The 24,223-nt window shown below is 32.7% G+C and overlaps 1 protein-coding gene across 11 annotated transcripts in view; it reads right to left on the reverse strand.

Moving 5' to 3' along the window:
* The window catches only part of NfI (Nuclear factor I), an 849,368-nt gene extending 827,732 nt beyond the window's left edge, over nucleotides 1-21,636 (reverse strand). For all 11 annotated transcript variants that reach the window (XM_069838135.1, XM_069838131.1, XM_069838133.1 and 8 more), the window contains exon 1: nucleotides 21,488-21,636. In XM_069838135.1, the coding sequence (XP_069694236.1) occupies nucleotides 21,488-21,568 (81 nt within the window). In that variant the 5' untranslated portion in view covers nucleotides 21,569-21,636. The remainder of the gene's footprint in view (nucleotides 1-21,487) is intronic.
* Between the last annotated feature and the right edge of the window lie 2,587 nt (nucleotides 21,637-24,223).

Raw genomic sequence — 24,223 nt, forward strand, 5'->3', positions numbered from 1 at the left:
GATTATGAGACAACCAGTAAAGATGGCACCTTTATACGCGACGTTGGATACTCATATCATAGTACTGTTTGACAACTTGGTTCCAAATCAATAGACTTAAAATGACGATGGTTAAGGTAAATTATGTCCTCCCTTTGTGTTAAGTGTCTTTGGGAATAGAGACAACTGGTTAGTATACTATCTTTATACGCAATGACGTAGGCCTATGCCCATAATATCAATGTTTCACAGCTTCACTTCCAACCTTATCGCTTTCACGAGTACCGTTGATTATTATGTTCACATTTCGCTTGGTGTTCAGTGTCACTATAAATCTGGATAAATGGTAAGGATGCTATCCCTATACGTGAGGATAAAAGCCCATAGCATCATATTGTTTTACAACTTCGCTTTGCAGCCATTCGCTTTTTACGAACGCTGGTGATACCTTACACATTCCGTTGCTTGTCATTAAGTGTCGCTGGTTAGGATGCTACCCTTTACGTGAGAACAAATGCCCATAATATTATATTGCTTTACAACTTCGCTTTGAATCCATTCGCTTTAACGAATACTGGTGATTCCGTAAACATACAGTTGTTTGGCGTTAATTGTCGCTAGAAATGGAGACAACTGGTCGGGTGCTACCTCTATAGGCCTAAGCGAGGACGAATATCCATAATATAATACTACTTTACAACTTCGCTTTGAATCAGTTCGCTTTTACGAATACTGGTGATTCCGTACATATGCCCGTGCTTGGCGTTAAGTGTCGCTAGAAACAGAGACAACTGGTTAGGATGCTACCCCATACACGAGGACAAATGCCCATAGTACCATATTGCTTTACAACTTCGCTTTGAATCCATTCGCTTTTACGAATGCTAGTAATTCCGTACACATTCCGTTGCTTGGCATTAAGTGTAGCTAGTAATAGAGGCAACTGGTTAGGATGCTATCCATACATGAGGACAAATGCCCAGAGTATCATATTGCTTTATAACTTCGCTTTGAATCCATTCGCTTTTATGAATGGTGGTAATTCCGTACATATTCCGTCGCTTGGCATTAAGTGTCGCTTGAAATAGAGACAACTGGTTGGATGCTACCTCTGTGCGCGAGGATGAATATCCATAATATCATACTGCTTTACAACTTCGCTTTGAATCCATTCGCTTTTACGAATACTGGTGATTCCATACACATACACTTGCTTGGCGTTAAGTGTCGCTAGAAATAGAGACAACTCGTTACGATGCTACCAAATACATGAGGACAAATGCCCATAGTATCATATTGCTTTACAACGTCGCTTTGAATCTATTCGTTTTTACGAATGCTGGTAATTCCGTACACATTCCGTCGCTTGGCATTAAGTGTCGCTAGAAATAGACAACTGATTGGGTGCTACTTCTATAGGCCTACGAGAGGACGAATGCCCATAATATAATACTGCTTTACAACTTTGCTTTGAATCCATTCGCTTTTACGATTGCTGGTGATTCCATACACATTTCGTTGCTTGGCATTAAGTGTCGCTAGAAATAGAGACAAGTGGTTGGTTGCTACATCTATAAGCCTACGCGAAGACGAATGTCCATAGTATAATATTACTTTGCAACTTCGCTTTGAATCCATTCGCTTTTACGATTGCTGGTAATTCCGTACACATTCCTTTGCTTGGCATTAAGTGTCGCCAGAAATAGAGACAACCGGTTAAGGTGCTAACTCTATGCGCGAGGACGAATGTCTGTAATATCAAACTGTTTTACAACTTCACTTTGAATCTATTTGCTTTCACGAATGCTGGTAATTCCGTACGCATTCCGTTGCTTGGCATTAAGTGTCGCTAGAAATAGAGACAACTGGTTAGGATGCTACCCCACACGTGAGAACAAATGTCCATAGTATCATACTGCTTTAAAACTTTGCTTTGAATCCATTTTCTTTTACGAATACCGGTTATTCCGATCAAGTGTCGTCGCTTTGCGTTAAGTGTCCTTCGACGTAGAGACAATTGGTTAGTTTGTTAGGATGCTACCCGAAGAAGAACGCCTATAAATATCATACTGTTTTACATTCCTTTCAATCCATCCGCTTTGACGAATACCAGTGCCTAATTCGGTCAAATTCCGTCGCTTGGCGTTAAGTGCCTTTAGAAATACAGAAAACAGATTAACTTAGGATGCTACCTTTATGCGCAAGGATGAATGCCCATAACATCCTACAGTTCAACTTTGCTTGAATCCATTCGTTTTCAACAATACTGGTGATTCTGACCAAATGCCATCACTTGGCGTTAATTACCCTTGGAAATACAGACAACTGGTAAGGATGCTACATTTATTCGCAAGGACGAATGCCCACATCATCATACGTGTTACAGATTTGCTTTCAATCGATTCGCTTTCACGCATACCGTGATTCCGATCACATGCCTTCGCTTTGCGTTAAGCGTCTTTGGAAATACACACAACTGGTTAGGATGCTACCTCTATACTAGAGGACGAATGCCCATAATATCACTCTGTTCTACAACTTTGCTTTCACGAATAACGGTGATTCCGAACAAATGCCGTCGCTTTGCGCTAAATATCCTTCGAAATACACACAACTGGTTAGAATACTACCTTTATATACGAGGACAAATGCCCATAATAACTTAGTCTACTGTTTTACAACTTCACTTCAAACCCACTCGCTTAGTCTCCTTGAAAATACAGATAACTCGTTAGGAAGTTACATTTATAAGCGAGGACGAATGCCCATAATAGGCCTATCACACCGTTTTACAACGTCACTCCAAACCCATTCGCTTTCACGAATATAGGTAGTTCCTATCAAATACCGTCTCATGGAATCTAGTTTCGTTATAAATTTTGACAACAGGTTAAAAAGCTACCTTATACGCAAGGACGAATGCACATATACTGTTTCGCAACTTTGCTTCGAACCCATTCGCTTTCACGAATACCGTAGATTTCGTTCACACGCTATCGCCTACTTGTAAGTTTCCTTAGAAATGCAAACAACTGGTTAGAATGATGCATTTATACTCAAGGACGAATGTCCGTAATATATTAATACTGTTTCATAACTTTGCATCATTACCAAATAAACTGAGTCGTATTGACAAAATTGACAACACCTGATCTATGAATTGAGATACACCTGACATAGGGTGACCAGATTCACATCGATAGAAAAGGGGACACAAATTTTAAAAAAGGAGGACATTTTTCGAAAAAAAAAGAGAACAGAATATGTACTTAGATTTAGGCTTAGGCCTATATTATAGTATAAATTAGGTCAATATCTATTTTCTTACAAAATATTTACAGTACAGATTTAGGCTTATATCATGCTTAAAAGTGTGTTAATATTACAAAAATAATTATGATAAAACTTAAAAATAATGCTTTTATAGTTAGCTACAAAGGGAAAATCAAGGGAACTATAATTATTAAAGAGGGCAGAAAATATCTACCCTATTTAGGTTTAGGCTTAGGTCTATATTATAAGACTTATATTCTGTCGATGCTACTGTCACCTACAGGAAAATTACTGAAAAAGGCGTCAAATCAGATAATTTCAAAATATCAGACATACAAGTTACAAAAGGGAGGACATTTCTTGATTTTTTTAAAATCCGCCCGGACCCCGGACAAAGGCCTAAAAAGGAGGACATGTCCGGACAAAAGAGGACGTCTGGTCACCCTAACCTCTTATAACCAAAATAAATTTTTCGATAGCAGGCATTCTTAAAAGGTGTATTTATATTTGCGAAAATAATTTTTTGCAGCATAAAAAAAATCTATCATTACTTCCTATATTTAATGAGGAAGTAATAAACAGAAATATGTTCCACTATTTACGATAATACGGCTGGCGTTCGCGGTGATATAATTCTGTAGACCTACTACAAAACTGAAACTGGATGTGTTTCTGCTATCAAATCACATGAAAACTAATTAATTTAAGTCTTCTAAATCAATTTTCGTAAACTTTCAAATTTGTGAACCAACCTGTATTATTGTGTGTAATGTAATGATTTTTTTCTACAATTCCCTCTTTTAATTTGTGTTCTGAAGTTCCCGATTTTTCTTAGGAACATGTTAATAGGAATAAATGAGCAAAGTCATCTTGATAGTTCAAGCTTATGTTGCGGAGGCTACACGTCCCACGATCATAACTTAATTCCTCTTGTCATGTTAACATGTCTAAGAGACATGTGTCTCAGCAAACACAGTATCGTTTAATGAACTCTTATGGTGCTATGCATAGACATTTCGCTAGCCCGCGCTACGAGCGTGCTAAACTAGCCTCGGCTATCGACTAATTACTTGTACAGATTCATATCATATCATATCGCTAACACTGGTTTATGAATACGAAAAACGTTAGTTCGCTGATAATCCACCGGAAGCCCGCACTAAGAATGTCTATGAATATGGCCCTTAGATTCTGAGTCAAAATATATTCCACCTTTCATTTCATACATCTTCTCATTTGACGAGAAGATACCTAAAAATTGAATTATTTCAGGGTAGATAGCCTAATTTAATTTCATCGTAAACATTTTAAAAAACAAGACAAATTTACAAAAATTGTAATCATAAATCTGTTAAATATGAAAATGTAGACTAAATACTTCCGTTTGTAATCTGTTCCAGAATTTTACGATTATCACATTTAAGAACATTTTTACGTGACTCGTTAAAAAACGCATAAATATACTAGGCCTACATAGGCCTAGACAGCGTAAAATGCATAAAAGTATAAAAAATGTTTAAAAATGTAATGGTTTTGTGAAGATTTTCAGTGATGACGTGTACTATATAGGCCTACTTAAGAATATTTTCGGCAAAAAAGTTACAATCCAGTGTGTAGTTTAAGTGAAACCATACCAAAGAGTGACACAAACATGTAAACTGTAGCTATAAAACATTCGATTTAGTCGAAATTAAAATAATGAAAAATTCTTAATAGATAATTTTATATTACTGGCTAAGACCACAACGTACACGAGCCTGGCTCTTACGGTAGTGGCTAGAAACATTTTTGTTTTATAATTTTAATTTGTACTCACTAGTTAGCTAGATAAATAAATTAATTAAATTATTATTTTAACGCTATTTGTAAAAATCATTACATTTAAAACAAGTAGTTTAAGACTGCGTTGAATCTGCTGTTCTAAGGATGAACAATCAAAATAGAATAATGTATAGAAATTTGAAATGGGTATAATAATAGCTTTGATGTTCATGCCTGCCTAACATATAAAAATACATATTATTAAATTAAGATTAATCGCATTGTGTAGTAATTCCATACCATAAGAATTTATATCAGAATACGGTCTTCGGTGCTGAAATAATTTTTGCACTCGTTTAGGTACGAAAGTACACCCGATAACTTATAACTGTTAATGAAATCTTGAACTGTATTCCATGTAAATTATCGTGTTATTAATACCAGTGCAAGAAATATATATCACCTGTCCTTTCTAATATTCTTAAATATGCATGGAATAACAGATAAAGACCGAATTTCTAAAAAGGATCTGTTAATAGGTGGTTTTATAAACATTCTTGAATATATTATAATGATTACACATTGAAGCATACTAAAAATTTAATTTTAAAATAAAATATAATTAAAACAGCTTTACGTTACTAATACAACGCCATATATAATTATTTACGTCTACGTGAAACTGTTTTTTTTCTGTTATGTTACGATGCTGTACCAAATGTAAGGGTGATTAGCGTCGATGAAATCGGTGATAGTGACATGGTATTTGGTGAGACGAAGCCGAGAATTCGCCATCGATTACCTGATGTTGGCTCTACAGTTGCAGCAATCCTCGGGAAACAACCAGGTAAACAGCCGAAGCGGGGTTCGAACCCACTCCCGAGCGCAACCCCGGAACAGGAGGCAAACGCGCTACCGTCTAAGATACGCCCATGGTTCAGTTAATCTGCTTTCCACGACTACTAAATTACTAGTAAATTAAAAATATTTTACGTGAAATACGTAACAAGTAAAATATCTTGCCAACCCTGTCTAACAGTGCTAATGTAAATGTGCGTATAATATTGTAGGGTAAAGTTGCCTAATTCCGTGATACGTTTTTTTCACTGAATGTCACGGGATTGGGTATCTTGCAATGGAGTTCACCGTTGTCTCAAAAGTAGGCGAAATATGCACTCTTTCGAGAAATATGTCTGTCGCTATGGTCGAACGGCAAAGCTTTGACTGACATTCGATTTTAAAAAAGTATCACGGGATTAGGTGTATCACGGAAATTGGCAACTTTATCCTATATATTAGTCTACGTGTAGGGGTCGGATTCGTATGCACTAAAGATGGTAAAATATGTATACACGTACGTACTTAAAAATGAGAATTTAATATATCTGTGTTGTTTGGGTAAAGGGAAGTAAGTCATAAAAATGAGTTTGGGGATAAATGAAAATTAAAGTTGGAATATCTATTGCAAATAATTTTCTACACAAATAAAACACATCAACTGCTAGTATTCTTTTGATTTTTGCACACTCACTTGTATAATTTAACTTGTGTGTTCACCCGGGGAACAAAATTCCATCTGCACAAAAAAATGACATCCCCCTTTTATATCCGAACACCACAGACACTAAAAATAACAATATAATGATCTTACTTCTAAATTGCAACAAATTCTAGGAATTTAAACAGCGTTATTTGGAGATGATGTAGTTTTATGAATTTCAGTTCAGAGGAAACATATATTATTTCAAAAAAATTTACCTCTAAAATAAATCCAGCCCTTAAAATTTGCATGCATGGATCTGTGCAAATGCAATCAACATTAATATAAATAGGGCTTTCTATCAAGCATCTTTATTAAGTCACAGTGCATCAGACATCAATATTAAAATCGGTCAAGGCAAAGTTAATCAGATTCAGGATTGTAAATATTTAGAAGTACACTCTTATCACAAACATGGAAAAATCGCAGAAACTAAGTAGGAACTGAAAAATCAGGACAGAAATTAAATTTAAATATAATGAAGCATTTAGTGACTAACACATGGCAATTTTCAAGATCAGTATTAATATAAATCATAACGTATAAAAATTCTGTATTTAAAACTATGAAATTCAAAATACATGATGTATTAAAATACGGTAGTTTCATTTATATTATATTGTCAATAGCGGATATTTGTTAATAGCGATCATTGTTTAATTTCCGGCACATCCGCCATTTCCAAATTTCAGTATGTGTCATTGGGATACCCCTTTTTAAATTACAACATTAATTAAATAAGTTAATAGTTATGTAGCTGCAAGTATGTTGACACTATTTCATTTTATAATCTGATAATTTAGGTAAACTTAGACATCGGCGTAAAAATCTTTTCCTTTTCTGTAATTCTTAAATAGGATATTGAAAGACGCTTTAACAAACTGGAGCTTATCTAGCTTCGAAAGAATTGGTCATGAAATGGTTTTTAGCAGAATGAGCTGGTATGAAATTATGTGATATTTGTCTTAGAGTTGGGGAAAATCTGGGGAGAAATAGCAAACAATGCAGTCAGCCAAAACAATATTTTAACCCACGCGTACGAACACTAAACCAACTCATTACAGATATTGTGTTATATCCCTGCCAGTGACTGACCGTTGAATTTCAAGTGGCTTATATTAAAAAGGAAAATAAAAATAATATCTGGTTGCCTTCATTCTAATGTTATGGTCACTGGTTTTCTGAGTAGAAGCTGAGAGTTAAGACATATTTTTCTCTGTGATTAGTACAATCTTTTGATAATTCTCTTCACCCTCACCGTAAAGTATGACGTTGCACAGAGGCAGAGGTTATAATACAAGATAAGTATCTCCTCAGCTACGCTAGTAGATATGCTGTAGTTACAAGTAGGCCTATATTATTACAGTAAGGCCCGGTTTCTTCAACCTTTGTTGAATTATAACAGTGTGTTATTCCATTTTAACTGTAAACTTAACAGTTGAAGCATTTCTTCAACTACTGTTAGTACTTACAGGCTGTTAAAACCCATGTTAATTTAATTGCCCAATTTCATACAGTTAAATCATTTAACTCTCTGTTAGCATTGAAGTATTCAATGCGTTTTATGCTGAACTTTTATATCTTGATTATTTAGAAAATGATATCCATGAATATATAAACAGAGCAGATGATTTCATTGATTTAACAGAACAGAAATTCATACAAAGGAATAGGCTATTTTCTGCCAAGCCCCACTTTTCGGTTTCAACGTAGATCCGTTTGTTTATTCTTAATAATTGATTTATACTGCGAAATTATTTCCAGCAGAAGGCTTCTCTCGAACGAAGAGAAATTAGTCCCACGATTTATTTTTGTTCCAGTGTTTTTCTTTTCACAACAGCAATACCAATACGCCGCTCCATGTTACTGTGATACAGACGGCGAAAAGAAGCATAAATCAAACCTGAGAGAATAGAAAGACTTCTATCCTCTCTGAATCAGACAACGGAAACAAGCTAGAATCGTAATTATCAGAGTTCAGAAAACAGAATTGAGCCTATACTTGGTTATAGGCGATGGTTAAACTCTAGAATCTCTGGTGATAACAGCGAGTTAACAAACAGAAAGTTAAAATATGAAATGTAAAGTTGAAGAAACGCAATATTTTTAACAGCAATTTATACTTTTAACTTACAGTTAATTAACACTATATTAGGTACATTTTAACAAAGGTTGAAGAAACCGGTCCTAAGAGAATTTTCTTAAAGTACTAGAATGCCTGTCGAGTCAATGTAGTCTACTACTAACTTGGACTTTGTTAAGAAAATTTTCACCGCGTTGTCAAATATAATGGACATTTGTTTACACTCATACTAACATGTCATAGCTGGAGTAATCTCAGAAATACCTTAGAGCTACTTGAAGATAAATGAGGAGACTGTAAAAATTAATTAGCTGCCAAAATCTTGTAACAGCCATCTTAAATTACACAAATCTGCAATCGAATACATTAATATAGTAAGTTGTATGGGACCTAATCATAGAGCAGTGACTGACCTAACCAATGAGATAAAAAGTGGTGAAGTTAAACACGAGGATCATCAAGTATTCTGTCTCATTCTTTTCAATTTCACTGATCATTAAAATAATGTCATCATATTTTATGCAAAGAAAATAAAAACAAAGACCTTAATAATCTCAGGAGTTGCATTTATATTGCTCCATTCCATCAATCTTTTCTAGTTAAGTCTGAAAGCCGAAGAATTATTCTAGGTTTCTTTTAATTATAGCCTATAACTATTCTTAATTCCAGACACAACAAATATTGATGCATTTATTCCATTGTTACTTAAAAAATTCTAATGAGTTATTTTATGACAAACTGTGACCAATGCACTATATTTCGCTTAGGCATTCAAGATGCGTGCAACTGTATTAATGTAAGCTAATGCAGTTTTTTCAGACGCAAATAAAATAATGCAAGCTCTTGTATAATATTTATTTTATCATAAATTTATTTATACATGTAGTTGTCTATTATCATTAGTTCACATTACTTTAACTCTTTCGGGTTTTCAAGACATATGGAATCTAACAGAACTAGACAAAGAGAAATTAAGGAGCTTCTTGATTTTGTGGATTTTGTTAACTGAAATTTAACTCAGCCATTATTAACAAGAACTTTTTGATCTTCTCCAGTCCCATAAAGTTCTAACACTTAAGATTTCTCGTAGAATCTTTATCTTAGTGTTAAATGTTTCCCTTTCCGGCAGATTTGTCACTCATTGCCAATTCAGAATAACGGCAGTCAGTAATTCTTGAAACGCGCACTTTCCATTTGCTCCCGTGTTTCGTAATTCTGGCTTAATTCGAAATATTATGTTTCCAGCAAATAAATTTTCTGAAAATATGATCCACGAATGTGTAATTTCCCATTGTATTATTTGTATTTTTAATACAAGTAATAATTGATAAAATAGTCTATAAATACCGATCTCACCTCACTACATCTCGCCAAAATATTGTAAAAATTGTAGAAAATTGTAAAATTGTAAAAATGGTAAAATATTGTAAAAATTGTAATTGTAGGCTAATCTTCAACAATTCTGACTTGTTCCACATCTCAAAGCTTCATTGATAATGTAAGATCTATGGAATACAATAAATGAAATGAAAAAAGTGATTATTTAAACACGTGATATTTATGTCACATGCATTTCATGAGATGTGAAGTGTGTAAAGTAGGCATTTTATTGTAATGTCTATTTACGACAGTGAACAGAATAACTTAATACTAATTTCGGATGGTTTTCATAAAAATATTTTTTAATACATCGAGAACTTAAATGAAGTTTCAGGAGCTAATCTTTACACTTTATCAGTTCCCGACTTCATTAATTTACATCATAATTTAAAATTTAAAAAAATACAATAGCTATCTAAAATGTTGGTTTCAATCTCCTATAGCCTAAAGGTTTATAAACAAGACATCCTACATGATTTCTGATAGGTGGGTATTTCAATCAAGTAAATATGTGTGGCATAACAAGTCATAACCTACAATAATTTTCATTGGATTTTAACATTTCTGAGTTCTTATTTTGATCAAAATAGTCATATTTAAGTTAAAAAATTGTTGGTGTATGGCAATGTCTTCCCTGTTCCTATACTGTCACATCAATAAAAGCTAAATTGTTTGTTTGATTATTAAAAAAAATCGTGAATCTGATATCACAAAAATAGAACTCTCACTGAATTTCAAATTATAACTCATGAAAATTCCTGATATTGGACTTTGTAGTAACTTATATATAGGGCCCATTTACATTCCAATCGAAGGTATGAGAATGAAATGATCCAAAGCCACACTTTTAACAAAATAGTTTTTTGTGCGAGTTCACTTCTTACACATATGAGGAATAGTAAAATTCATAAAAAATACTCTACATATGACGTAAATATACGCCGAAAAAATTATGATACCGCACATAATAGCGTCGGACTCTAAAACTTCAATACACTTTCCTGTAAAATATTGTCTGTATGGCTTAGAATTAGGCTATATCATTCTCACCCCTTCAATAATAATATTGAATGGTAAGTTTTTAACGAGCTAAAAATATATGTAATCTTAAGGAAAAGAAATCTTAATGTGAAATACCGTCAATAACTTTTAGACTATAAAATAATAATAATTTACACTTTAAAAATGTTTTCATTTATATTTTCAACGTTTCCTTTACTATCTCAGTGCTTTCTAAATTATAAATAACGACAAATATTAGCAAGGAAACGCTGTAACTTATATTTGCTTTCAGGAGTGTAAGAGTCATAATGATTGCCTCAAATATACGCAACATTTACCGATATATAAAAATATACATTAAATATTTTGTCACTGATAAAACTTCTTTCCTTACTATTTTTGTACTAGCAACACATGTGTTCAAGAGAATTCGGTACAATATGTGCGAACAAAAATTGAGTCTCTTTTTTAACTAAAAATAGATATAACATATTTAAGAGATCACCAACAACATTATCTTAATATTCTTGACGATCCCAGTACATTAAAGTTAAACTATAATTCAGGAAAATTCAAAACACTGGATGTTCTAGCATACATTTAATTTCAAATTTTAATGTTAAAGTGCAGGTTTTGTCACTAACAAAATATTTCCTATTCTGTACTTGACATACACAAAGCAGGGTGTTCTAGAGAACATATACGAAGGAAAAATAAGTATACAATAACCAGTTTTTAAAGGAAAAATGCAATAATTTACATGTCTGAAATATTGGAATTATAATTGCAATATTTCCCTACCTATTCCAAAGGATTCAAAGGTTGGGCGTTTTAATGGTTTTACGGAGAAAATAAGTCAGGAAATTTTAACTATAGTTCGCAATTGTGCTATATTTCACAATATCTATGAAGATAGACCTAATTATTTTACATTGAAATATTTGCCACTTTGTTCTAATAATCCTTATGTTTCGTATGAGGGAATCTAAAATATTTTGTTTTATTTGATAATTTCCTCTATAAAGGCTGAATATTTTTATATATTACAGTAATAAATTCGTAGTAGTGAATGTTATAGTCCATATTGACCCTCAAGTATTGTAATATTTAAATGCAAGTTTTGAAATGCAAAAGATCGAATTTAAAACAGAAAATATTTAATAAGGTCAATAAGATATGTGTTTTTAATACTGCCAACTACATTTTCAACATTTCCCTAACAATCTCATCACAACATTCAAAGCAGAAGCATTTTGATGGTTTTACAAAAAAATACAAGACAATTTCAGGCGTAGACATGTTTTCTATTTTCCACAATATTTATGAAGATAGGCTAATTATGATAATACATTTAAATATCCGTCATTTTGTGTCAATAATTCTAGTGTTTAGTAAGTTAAGTATGAAGGTATCTGGAATATTTTGCCATATTTTATAACTTTCCTAAAAATATGAAAATAATTGAGTAGGCCTATTAAAGTAATAAATTTTGAAACACGTCTAAATCGGTCATATAATTTTATTTTGACGAATTAACCACATTTACGATTGTTAGTGTTGAGTGCTGCAGTAATCAATACAAAGAAATACACAAGTCTTACTTGCTGGTACGAATTAGATAGGTAACGATTTTTGTTCCTTTTTTGGAAGTAAGACAGGGTTACTACACTTTAAAGCTATTTATGTACGATTATTTCAGTCAAGACGATTTACAGTTCGTGAGTTTTAAGCGAAATTATAAACTGTTCTTTAACAAAATTTTAGCCGATTTATTTCCGTAAGTCTTAGTTATATCAGAAGTATAAATTAAAAAATAAACATATAGGCCTATTTGCAAAAATGTGACTTATCTCTACACGATTTCAGACAGATTAATGAATGAGCTTGTAACCTTTAGGAAATGTGTGATTCGAAACAAGAATACATAAGGTTCAAAATCAAAACCTGCCTTTTTCACACCACCGAAACACGACTTGCCGTTCATAAAGTAATAATCTCAGCTACGATTATAATCCTACGTCGTAGAAAGTAATGTTAGCCATACTAGATTAATGAATGAAATTTTAATTACATCATTACAAATCGAATTCATAAATAGTAAAATATTTAACACCTAAAATATTACAATTGGAATTAATCTGCTGGTCTAAAGCATAGCATTAGTTTTGGCCCTCGGTTGTATAATTCTTTAGCTAAATTACAACCAGAAAGTCTATCATGTAACCCACTAATATATTATAACAAGAAAATTTGAAACGTGTTAATGTCTTCAATAATAAATAAATAAATTTATAGCCTATGTGTATGAATTAATCAGCCTATATTAAAATTTGTATTCTATAATTTTGGAATACACATTTTTCCATAAATTGTCCTATTTTATTCACGTACGATATTATTCTTCCCTATGTTAATATTATATTATATAATTTCATTGCAGCTGCAATTTTAATTTCAGTTCTTATTTTATTTTATTTCCCATATTTCTCTTATATTTATATTGTATTATATAATTTCACTGTAGCTGTAATTTTAATTTTAGTTCCTATTTTATTTTATTTTGTATATTCTCTTATAGGCCTATTAATAATAAATCTGAACTGTGACCGAAGAAGAGCGCTCCTCTTTCGGTCCTCAAATTTTGTTAATATTACTGTATCTTCTTTTTTATATTGATTGTATTATTTTATTTCTATTTCTATTGTTGTAATTATATACTGTATTCTTTATATTTAAATTTAAATAATAAAATAAGTAAAATCAAAAATATGTATAAATATCAAGATATAGCCAAAATTAAATATTTCAATATCTAACAAAATATTTGTATCGCATATAGGCTATATTGATTTGTTTACGTACGTTTTATTTATTAAAAATATTAGAGTACATTCAGCCATAAATTCTAGCTATTTCTATTTGATATCAGTCCCATAATTATTCACTATGCTATTCTTACTTATTCAATCACTAGTTCTTAATATATTTTGTTTCATGAAACTGAAAAGAAAAAAATTTAGTTTATATAATTAATTTAGGAATGACCGTAACTTTTTGGAAGGATGCAAACATAGACTTTTTTTTACAAAATAATTCAATTCCAATTACCATTTAAAGGAACTTGGATACTTGCAAATATTATGAATTCTCAGTTGACTTCTATTTTGTAATTGGGAGTATTAATGATTTCTGACATAAATTGGAATTTAATTTCAGTCAGATGTTCATTTGACAGTATATGCAGGGCGTAAGGGGCATAAGTGTCATTATTTTAACTGATGATTGTTCATGACATAAGTAAGAAAAAATGTGCTCACAATTTTTTTCTAATTGCAATATTTAACTAATTATTAAAGTTTACAATATTAGGCGTTTGGCAACTTAGCTGGATGGAAAGAAGGGAGTTTACAAGTAGGGGAGAGTCGGGTAGTATCGGACATCGGGTAATATCGGACAGTGAGTTTCTTTCATCTACCACACGATGATAGTACCTGATTGACATGGTTACGTTTCAGTAATGTCGCATAGAGAAACGTAACCATGTCATTCAGGTACTACCATATGGTGGTAGATGAAAAAAACACACTGTCCGATACTACCCGATGTCCGATACTACCCGACTCTCCCATACACAGTACAGCTCAAGCGGATACAGACATACCGGTACAAAACAGATGCTCTCTTGTAATGCAGGGTGGACCGTTGTTTACATAAAACGAACAGCAAATACAAACTTTCAATCTCATTAATAGAACTTTATGGTAAATTTCCATTTTATTTAACAATACTGGCAATATTGGTCCATTTTTTATTCTACGTCTAAAAAATAAACAATAATGGTTTACTGCACAAAATCATACGAACTTTTTTTTTTAAATGCAACATTTTAATCCCTCCCGCTTCCATAAAGCAGTACCATTTTTAAAGCAATTTCTGTTTGTGTAATTTTCGAAATGAGGTAAGAGACTCCTAGTTTCTAATAATCGTTGAGAAACCGCTACAAAAGTTCGCCGATTAGGTAACCTTCATTGCGGAAAACATTAGTGGTACATCTTCTTGCTCACTTGAATTACGACGACTTTCTCCATAAATTAATAACATATGATATTCCTAAACTGTGAATGAGATTGTAAGTTATTTATCGAATACCTGGTACCGAACTGTCATCCGCTCGGCAGTAGAGCTATGGACAGGGAGCTTGAATTCAGGTGACAGATACGTACGCCTGCTGAACACGTTTCCACGTCTCTCACGTCAGAATGTTAAATTAATTTAAACATGCAATTTTATTTAATTTCACGAAAACGTAATAGAACACACAAATATTTATTTAAACTAATATTAACTCTTTGCTAGATATACCTACTGATGTAATTGTTTTCGTAATTTTAGTAACGATATAAGCAGTATAACGCGAATAAAATAAGAGAAGAAATATTTTTTTTCTGGGAAAACTATCAAGTTTTTACCCTATGTTGTATGGACAATTTTTGATCCTGTAGACCGTCCCCGACGACTGTGAAAAGGACGGTACTTGAACTCCTTATAGCCTGTATCCTTAGGATATAAGTACTCAATTTGAAAACTACTCGTAAAGTTATAACTTCAGGCGGGACACTTACATAATCTCTCCGAACGGATGGAATTGCTAGTCGTTTATCTTCCGCGACTTTCGAAATGCGTGACGAATTGTTGCAGTTCTCAACTCCAAAAGAACGTTCAAGTGTGTATGATAAATTTAACGCAATTAAATTAATTTACACAGATGTTTCCAACAAATCATTATTTTCAAGTTGAGCGTTAACATAAATTTAACTTATATTAATCTAGCATGTTAATTTAACTTATTCCTAAACCTTTTTAAACATTGTAGGTCTACAATTACAACTACGCTGTATTACTTTCAACGATCAAACACACATTAAAATCATTTACCTGAGTTTAAACGGACAAATTGGAAGCAAGTAACATAAGTTACATTTGATCAATGCAAATCGTTTCAGATTAGTTTATCGGCGCCTGATCAAAATTTTCACTTTGACATTAAAATTTCTACTTTTGTAATGTTTTTTTCTGATTATTCGATAAATTTCTTCAGCAGTCAAAATTGTAAATAACTGACTTATTCGTCTATTTTTCGATTTTTTCTTAGATATTTAATCAAGGCGTGGGTTGTAATTTAATGAAAGTTTGATAATTGCGAGGCCTATACTTTCACTACAAGCAAAGCCATCTACGATCTGTTTACATTTAAGGTGTCCGAACTCCAAATTTGTGTGGATGACGTAACAGGAGGCAAACCGGTCTTCCATTCTTAACGCGAAAGCTGAGGTATATGAGGTGTGAATACTACTAATGGATATGTAATCTCACATATGACATACTGATTATATACATTGCCAAACGCTACTCAAATTATTTCCCTGTCTTTCACGGTGAAGAAACATTGCCTTCTTACTAATTTACATGAATCCTTATATTGTTATTTTTAGCTTTCACCGTTTTAATAGCTATTTTATAGATTCAGCTACAGCTTTTTTACTAATCAAGTTGTCAATTTCACTTCAGCATACTTTTTTTAAGGGGACATTATACTGAAATTAGTAACTTCCATGTTTTTAAAGTTAAATTCACAAAACGTTTATCACTAGTTTTTCTGGTTAATAATAACACATATACAAAATTTCATCCTTCTATGATAAGTGATTTGCATTTTATTAATTAAATATTGTATCGCTTTATAGAAATTCTTAAGAAGTCCCTTGTGCCACAATTTACATTATTTTTAAGTGTTATTCACTTATACGAAGGAGAATAAAAAAGTAACCTTAATAATTGTTTTATTAATTGAATATGTACAATAAGACTACAAACGCGTCATCACTTTTCAACATAGTCCCCAGTACGTTCAATGTAAGTGTTCCTGTTATAGGCCTACTATGTTGAAAAATGATGAAGTGTTTGTACTCTTAATGTACTTATTCAATTAATAAAACAATTATTAAGGTTACTTTCTGACTCTCCCTCGTAGGATTCTTTACATACATTGAAATAAACATTAGGCCTACTATTGGGTTTCCCTGTACAGTGAATCGGTAAATTACTAGGAATTATGTATGATTATTATTTCCATTTTTTATTCTTTTATAATGAAAAATTCTAGTAATTTACTGATTAGTTTTACAACAAAACCCTATATCTGTCTTTAGACATCATCCTGATTGTGCTGTATTTTCAAAATTGTCTCATAATAATCTCTTTCTATTATCTAACATTATTTGAAATATATTAACATTCTATGTATTTTAGCTTAATTCTGCTACACAGTTTATTTCAGTGTTTAATTAATAGTTCATAGTATTTTGTTGTTTAATTCGTAAATAACTCTTGTATACATGTAACTCTCATCTAAATCAAATTGTTGAATTCTTTGTAAGTTCGTGCATATGTATATACACTTTTTGCTGGTTGAGTGGAAGAGAAGGCCTTACGGCCTTAACTCTGCCAGCTAAAATAAATCATTATTATTATAGTAAATTTTGATCCCATGTAACCTATATAAGGATTCACATAAGTTAATATCAGTTAAGAGTAATGTAAATTGTGGTGCAAGAGACTTTTTATATAAAGCGAAACAATATTTCAATAAAATATTATAAATTGCAAACCAGTTATCATAGGCGGATGAAATTTTGTACATTTGTCATTATTAACCCGATATACCAGTGGTCAGAATTTGGTGAATCTAGCTTCATGAGTATGATAGTTATTGATTTTATTATTGTAAGCCCTTAAAAATGTAGAAATTGAAAATTTCAGTAAGTTAGTGTCACCTTAAATTTTCTTAACCAATCTTATTTTCTTTCGCAACTATCGTATTCATAATGAAGTATTAAGCTTACAAGTTTCAAAGGGTTGACTGAATAAGTTACCGCATACGTTGGTGAGTTAGTGTTAGAGAATTTATAATATTTAATTTGTTTATTCCTGAAGCAAGAAAATAATAAAATATAAAAGTGATCAATTTCCAAAGCAGATTACAGAATTTCTAAAATAAAATTACAGTAGCTGCGACTTATATCCTGAAATATCAAATTAAAACAACTGAATGATTAATTCTGCAGTGCTCGGGAAAAGTGACATAAGTCAGTTTCCACAAACCTTTTTTGATAATTTATTGACAACTTACACTGGTTTATGTGGATTTGATTTTTTCTGTATGAATTATTGTAATGGGAGGAATACTTATGTATTTTTTTCCAAGCGAGCAGATGTTCCGTAAGTTGTCAATAAATTATCAAAAAAGGTTTGTGGAAACTGACTTGTGTCACCTTTTCCAAGCACTGCAGAATTGTGATAAAGGAGTTTTATGTGATTGAATTTTCACTTCAAAGTATTTTATGATAATGCAATCAATTATGTGTCAAGTACATATTTAAACACGATAAATAGACACGATTTTCAGAGTACTTACAATTTAGAATCGTAATAATTTGTTTCTGTACGCAAACAAGTTACAATGTTAAGTAGTGCTTTATGACATAGAACGCATTTATAATTTTTAAATAATTAAATCTCAGTACGCATAAGATTTTTTTTACTGGGTTAAAGAATATAAAATCCTTTCCTATGCTATTTTCAGGAAAAGAAAAACATTAATTTTTAAAGAAAGAAAGAGTATGGAATATTATCTCTGATTGTGACATTTGATACTAGAACAACTTTGAGCAATATGTCTTCAATTTTACTAGCGTGTTACTCCATAAAGTTTGTAAAATGTATTTCCCGTAAACTCTGAGTCCAGACGTCGAGAAAAATAGTGTTCTATAGGCTTAGGCCTATACTTAAAAATAGCTCTACTATTAGATCTAATTTTAGACTTTCAGATCAATATATAGGCTTAGTTCTTATATCGGCATTACATCAATATTATTGAAGTGTCCCCGACCACGATTTCTGTTCATTCGGGTGGCTCCACAATGTAATTTTAAAGTGCTCTCATTTTTTATTTTTATTTTACTTTTGTAGTAATTCAGAGTACTTCAAAATAATATTTACATAAAAAATTATTCTTCTTAACTTATAGGGCCTAGTCTAATTATAATAGTATAATTGTAAAATTCTTGTAAATATATGCAATTTCGTCTAGCAATAAATTCAAATTCAAATTGGTACGCCTTTAAATAGATTTTCACTTAGAATTAAACATATGACGGTTTGTGTATGTAGCCTACACCAAAAACAAATGACAACAATTAAGTTGCAATATCACTCTAGTGTCTAAAATTACGAAACCGAATAAAATTTGTGAACTAGAAGAAAATGAACTTTTATCGCGAACAGATTGCATCATACCTATTAACGAATTACCATTATTTTCTTTTTAGGTCTTCTGAAACAAATAATCATACTGATTTTTTAAGAACGTAGTTGTTTATTATAAAGTTTTAGAAAGGTATTTTGGTGCTCTAACAACCTTAAGCCCGATGTCTCTTTTTAGCGCTCACATCTAAAAATAAGCTACCAGTGCTTATGGTCTCTTTCGCAGTGTGCTTGTCCCCTATGGACGGAAGACTGCTGGAGAGTTTATAGCTGTCTACAACTAAAATAAATTTTATCTCCAGAATCATTTATAGGATTTCAGACTTCCATCGTGGCAAGTCGAGTTTGAGGCAGTACTTCAGAGAATAACTAAGCCCTGCCCACTCTGATATCGCTATAGCATTCGCAATCATTACACGGCGTTCTTTAAAAAGTTAAATGAGAACAACGTTTTTTTCAGAATACAGAATATGTGTACTTTTAAATGCCTAGACGAAGTTTCGTAAGTTACTTTCCTAGTACTTCTAAATGCTCTGCAAGGAATAACGTTGTCAGCAGGACGTAATTACCATAGTATTTCCTTATTTTGACATTATCTTACAGCATATGGCTTGGCAAGTGCTGTAATTTAAGATACGTTGGTTCAAGCACGATAATTTCTGAATACTTATGTTTACAAAGAATAACATTTTCTACTGTCAATTATAACATATTTTCCATAATTTATACACACAATCATTAAAAAATTATTATTATTACTATTATTATTATTATTATTATTATTATATAAGTAAATTGTACAAATCCGAAAGAGAAGTGTTCGTCACGTTACTAAGCAAAGTGTCATCATTTAAATACTAATTAATTCTATATTACCTACGTAGATATCTTTCTGTACTGAATACATTGTTTTGTTTTCTTACATAAAAACACTTAAGAACTAGTTTGCTAACTATAGTCTACTGTAGGCTATTTGTAACTGAGAACATTTTGTATAAAACACTTAGGTTTACACACTTCACTTCTTGACCATAAACAACATTAGTTTCATATCCTAACAGCTTCCTGAATGAAAGATACGTTTTAAATCTATAAATTTTTCGCGTAATATTCTAACATAACTAATACTCAAGAAGTATTATGAATCTCAAATACCTTCAACTTCAGTTTCACGATCACATACGTCTCGTTAGCTTAAATGTCAATATAGAATATTTTTAAGATAGAGACAACGAAACTGCGTAACCTCAGTAGTTAAACACACGTTACAGCTCGCAATTTAACAAATTTTCGAATAGATTAAACACACTGTAGGCAATATTTGAGAATGCTATAGCATTTACAAGAAAATTTTGGTAGAAAGAACCCGATTTTTTGTTTCATAATTACACAATGTAACAAATACTCCAAATAGATAACAACCTGTCGCAAATGACGTTTCTGGACGGTTTGTTACTTAATTTCGGACATTATTTTGTTATAATTGTAACAAAAGTTGGGGTTTATTAACTTCGGTTTTAGTATTACGTATTGGAACCAGAATTTTTACCAGACCAATTTTTTACTTTTTCAGATTCGAGCGCTAATGACGTATGAATAAGAAGTGGTTAATTTTGACGAAGAAATTTTGCACGTGGCATGAAGCTGGTCGAACAACCCTTGCAGCATGCCGAGGATGGGAACCACGCCTCCGGAGCTATCAGCCATTCACGTACCGATGCCCTACTCCCGCCTCCTCATTATTTGGAAAAAAAAAAAAGAAACACCTAGGTGGGCGCCTTAACACAAACATCCAAAATCAGTAGCTTGACACCAGACTTAAACACATATGTAATCTAGGGATCGCATCGGATTTGGGTAACACGTCATTCACGTATGATCAAAGCGTGATTTAATTAAAATGATAGAAAATGATGGTATTAATGATAATACACACGAAAACGGTCAATTCTGTTTGATACACAAGGTTACTGGCGGTTTGGTAGGTTTTGTGGCTATGGTTACAATGACTTTTCAGCATTGCGTTGCTGATAAACACGCATATAACGCGGAAATTTCTCAACAAAACACTAGCAACACAACTCGAGGTAAAATTAGTGGTGATTTTTCAATAGCACTATTCACTAACACGTGTTAAGCTTTCACACCTGGCCTGAAGACGGTGCCTGCAGATACGTAGAAACGTCCGGCTCTACCATGCAGCTCCGAAGCGTGTCCGGGATGAACATGTTCAGTCACTACTGCCGCCCGCGACTGCCCCGACGCGTTGGACTCCGCAGACTGTCGAGTCGCGACGCGACGGGCTTGGACCGTCCCATTGCGGGGTGGTTGGAGGCGGAGCCTGGCGCGGAGCTGCGTGTGGGAGATGGACGTAATGAACACACCCCTTATTGCCTCACCACGTGCTCTGCTTGCCCCCACCCACCCCACCGTCAAGGCCCATCCCATCCCACGTAAGTACACTGCCTTATTTCGGAGATAAATGCACCTACTTTATATTTTTTAAATGAGGGCGAATTTTCGGATCTTCTGAAACAAGCCACTCACGTTGGAATTATGGCAACTGGATTCATTTTTACGAGATCGCTATTATTCTACGAGATTTAGCTCGTTTTAAAGGTGCGGGAGTAATTCGTAATTTTCAACATGAATTTGTATAAAAATTGGCGTTCCATCCATATGGGGCTTCATTCATTACTAGAGATCGGATTTTAAAGGGAAAATTTTTCATCAAAAAGGACAAAAATGGAAAGTTATAGCCAAAAAAAGACTTGAAAAAGACTATATTCCTCCCCAAAACACACTTCAGCACATTCATGGATATACATGGCACACCCAACCTCACATTTATCTCTTCACAACATAAGGAGAGTGTTGAATTTGATATAGTAAAAAAATGACTTCAAAAAAGACTATATTACCAACATACAGCTTACAACCGATATCACATATCAAGAAACAAATACAACAGACTTAGCAAAATTGGAATACTAGATGGACGACATGCACAACCGTATCACTAACAAGAGACACCTACTTCCCAACAATCCACGACCGACTCAAAAGCCATCACTTCAAATCTACTTTCGTAACAACGCAGTTTCTTCTGGAAATGGGAAATTTGGTACTTACTTCGACAGATTCAACATTCCAGCAGACATCGACTCTACATGCTCCTGCCGCGAAGACCTTCACAGTGTGAAACACCTTCTATTTGACTGTCCTATTATTGAAGCAAAGAGATTTCAAATAAAGACACATCTTCTGGACTGCGATACCGAATACAGGACTCCACTATGTGAAGTAATTAAAAAACTTTGTTGCTACATACAATTTATAGACTTGCTAAACTTTATCTTCAAAAGACTGTAGATACATATTTCACCATTCTCTGTGTAAAATAAGTAGTAGAGATAAGTAGTATAACGTAGGCCTATAACAAGAACTAAAACCCTAGCATACCGCTTGGTGGATTAGGGTTCTTTTCCGCGGATATTTAATAATAATACTTCCTCAAACGGGTACTATTTTAATTGAAAACACACTTCAGCACATTCATGGATACACATAATAAACACAAGCTTATATTTATCGCTTCACAACATAAGGAAAGTGTTGTATTTGATATAGTAGAAAAAGGACGTCAAAAAGGACTATATTACTTCCTGAAAAGAGTGCTATTTAAATTGAAAACACACTTCAGCACATTCATGGATACACATAAAAAAACACAAGCTTATATTTATCGCTTCACAACATAAGGAAAGTGTTGTATTTGATATAGTAGAAAAAGGACGTCAAAAAGGACTATATTACTTCCTGAAAAGAGTGCTATTTAAATTGAAAACACACTTCAGCACATTCATGGATACACATAAAAAAACACAAGCTTATATTTATCGCTTCACAACATAAGGAAAGTTTTGTATTTGATATAGTAGAAAAAGGACTTCAAAAAGGACTATATTACTTCCTGAAAAGAGTGCTATTTTAATTGAAAACACACTTCAGCACATTCATGGATACACATAAAAAACACAAGCTTATATTTATCGCTTCACAACATAAGGAAAGTGTTGTATTTGATATAGTAGAAAAAGGACTTCAAAAAGGGCTACATTACTTCCTCAAAAGGGTGCTATTTTAATTGAAAACACACTTCAGCACATTCATGGATACACATAACAAACACAAGCTTATATTTATCGCTTCACAATATAAGGAAAATGTTGTATTTGATACAGTAGAAAAAGGACTTCAAAAAGGACTATATTACTTCCTCAAAAGGGTGCTATTGTAATTGAAAACACACTTCAGCACATTCATGGATACACATAACAAACACAAGCATATATTTATAGCTTCACAACATACGGGAAGTGTTGTATTTGATATAGTAGAAAAAGGACTTTAAAAGGACTATATTACTTCCTCAAAAGAGTGCTATTTTAATTTCGAACACACTTCAGCATATTCATGGATACACATAACAAACACAAGCATATAATTATCGCTTCACAACATAAGGGAAGTGTTGTATTTGATATAGTAGAAAAAGGACTTTAAAAAGGACTACATTACTCCCTCAAAAGGATGCTATTTTAATTGAAAACACACTTCAGCATATTCATGGATACACATAACAAACACAAGCATATATTTATCGCTTCACAACATAAGGAAAGTGTTGTATTTGATATAGTAGAAAAAGGACTTTAAAAAGGACTACATTACTCCCTCAAAGGGGTGCTATTTTAATTGAAAACACACTTCAGCATATTCATGGATACACATAACAAACACAAGCATATATTTATCGCTTCACAACATCAGGAAAGTGTTGTATTTGATATAGTAGAAAGAGGACTTCAAAAAGGGCTACA

This window comes from Periplaneta americana, chromosome 10 (genome assembly GCF_040183065.1).
Source record: "Periplaneta americana isolate PAMFEO1 chromosome 10, P.americana_PAMFEO1_priV1, whole genome shotgun sequence".
Classification (NCBI taxonomy): Eukaryota; Metazoa; Arthropoda; class Insecta; order Blattodea; family Blattidae; genus Periplaneta; species Periplaneta americana.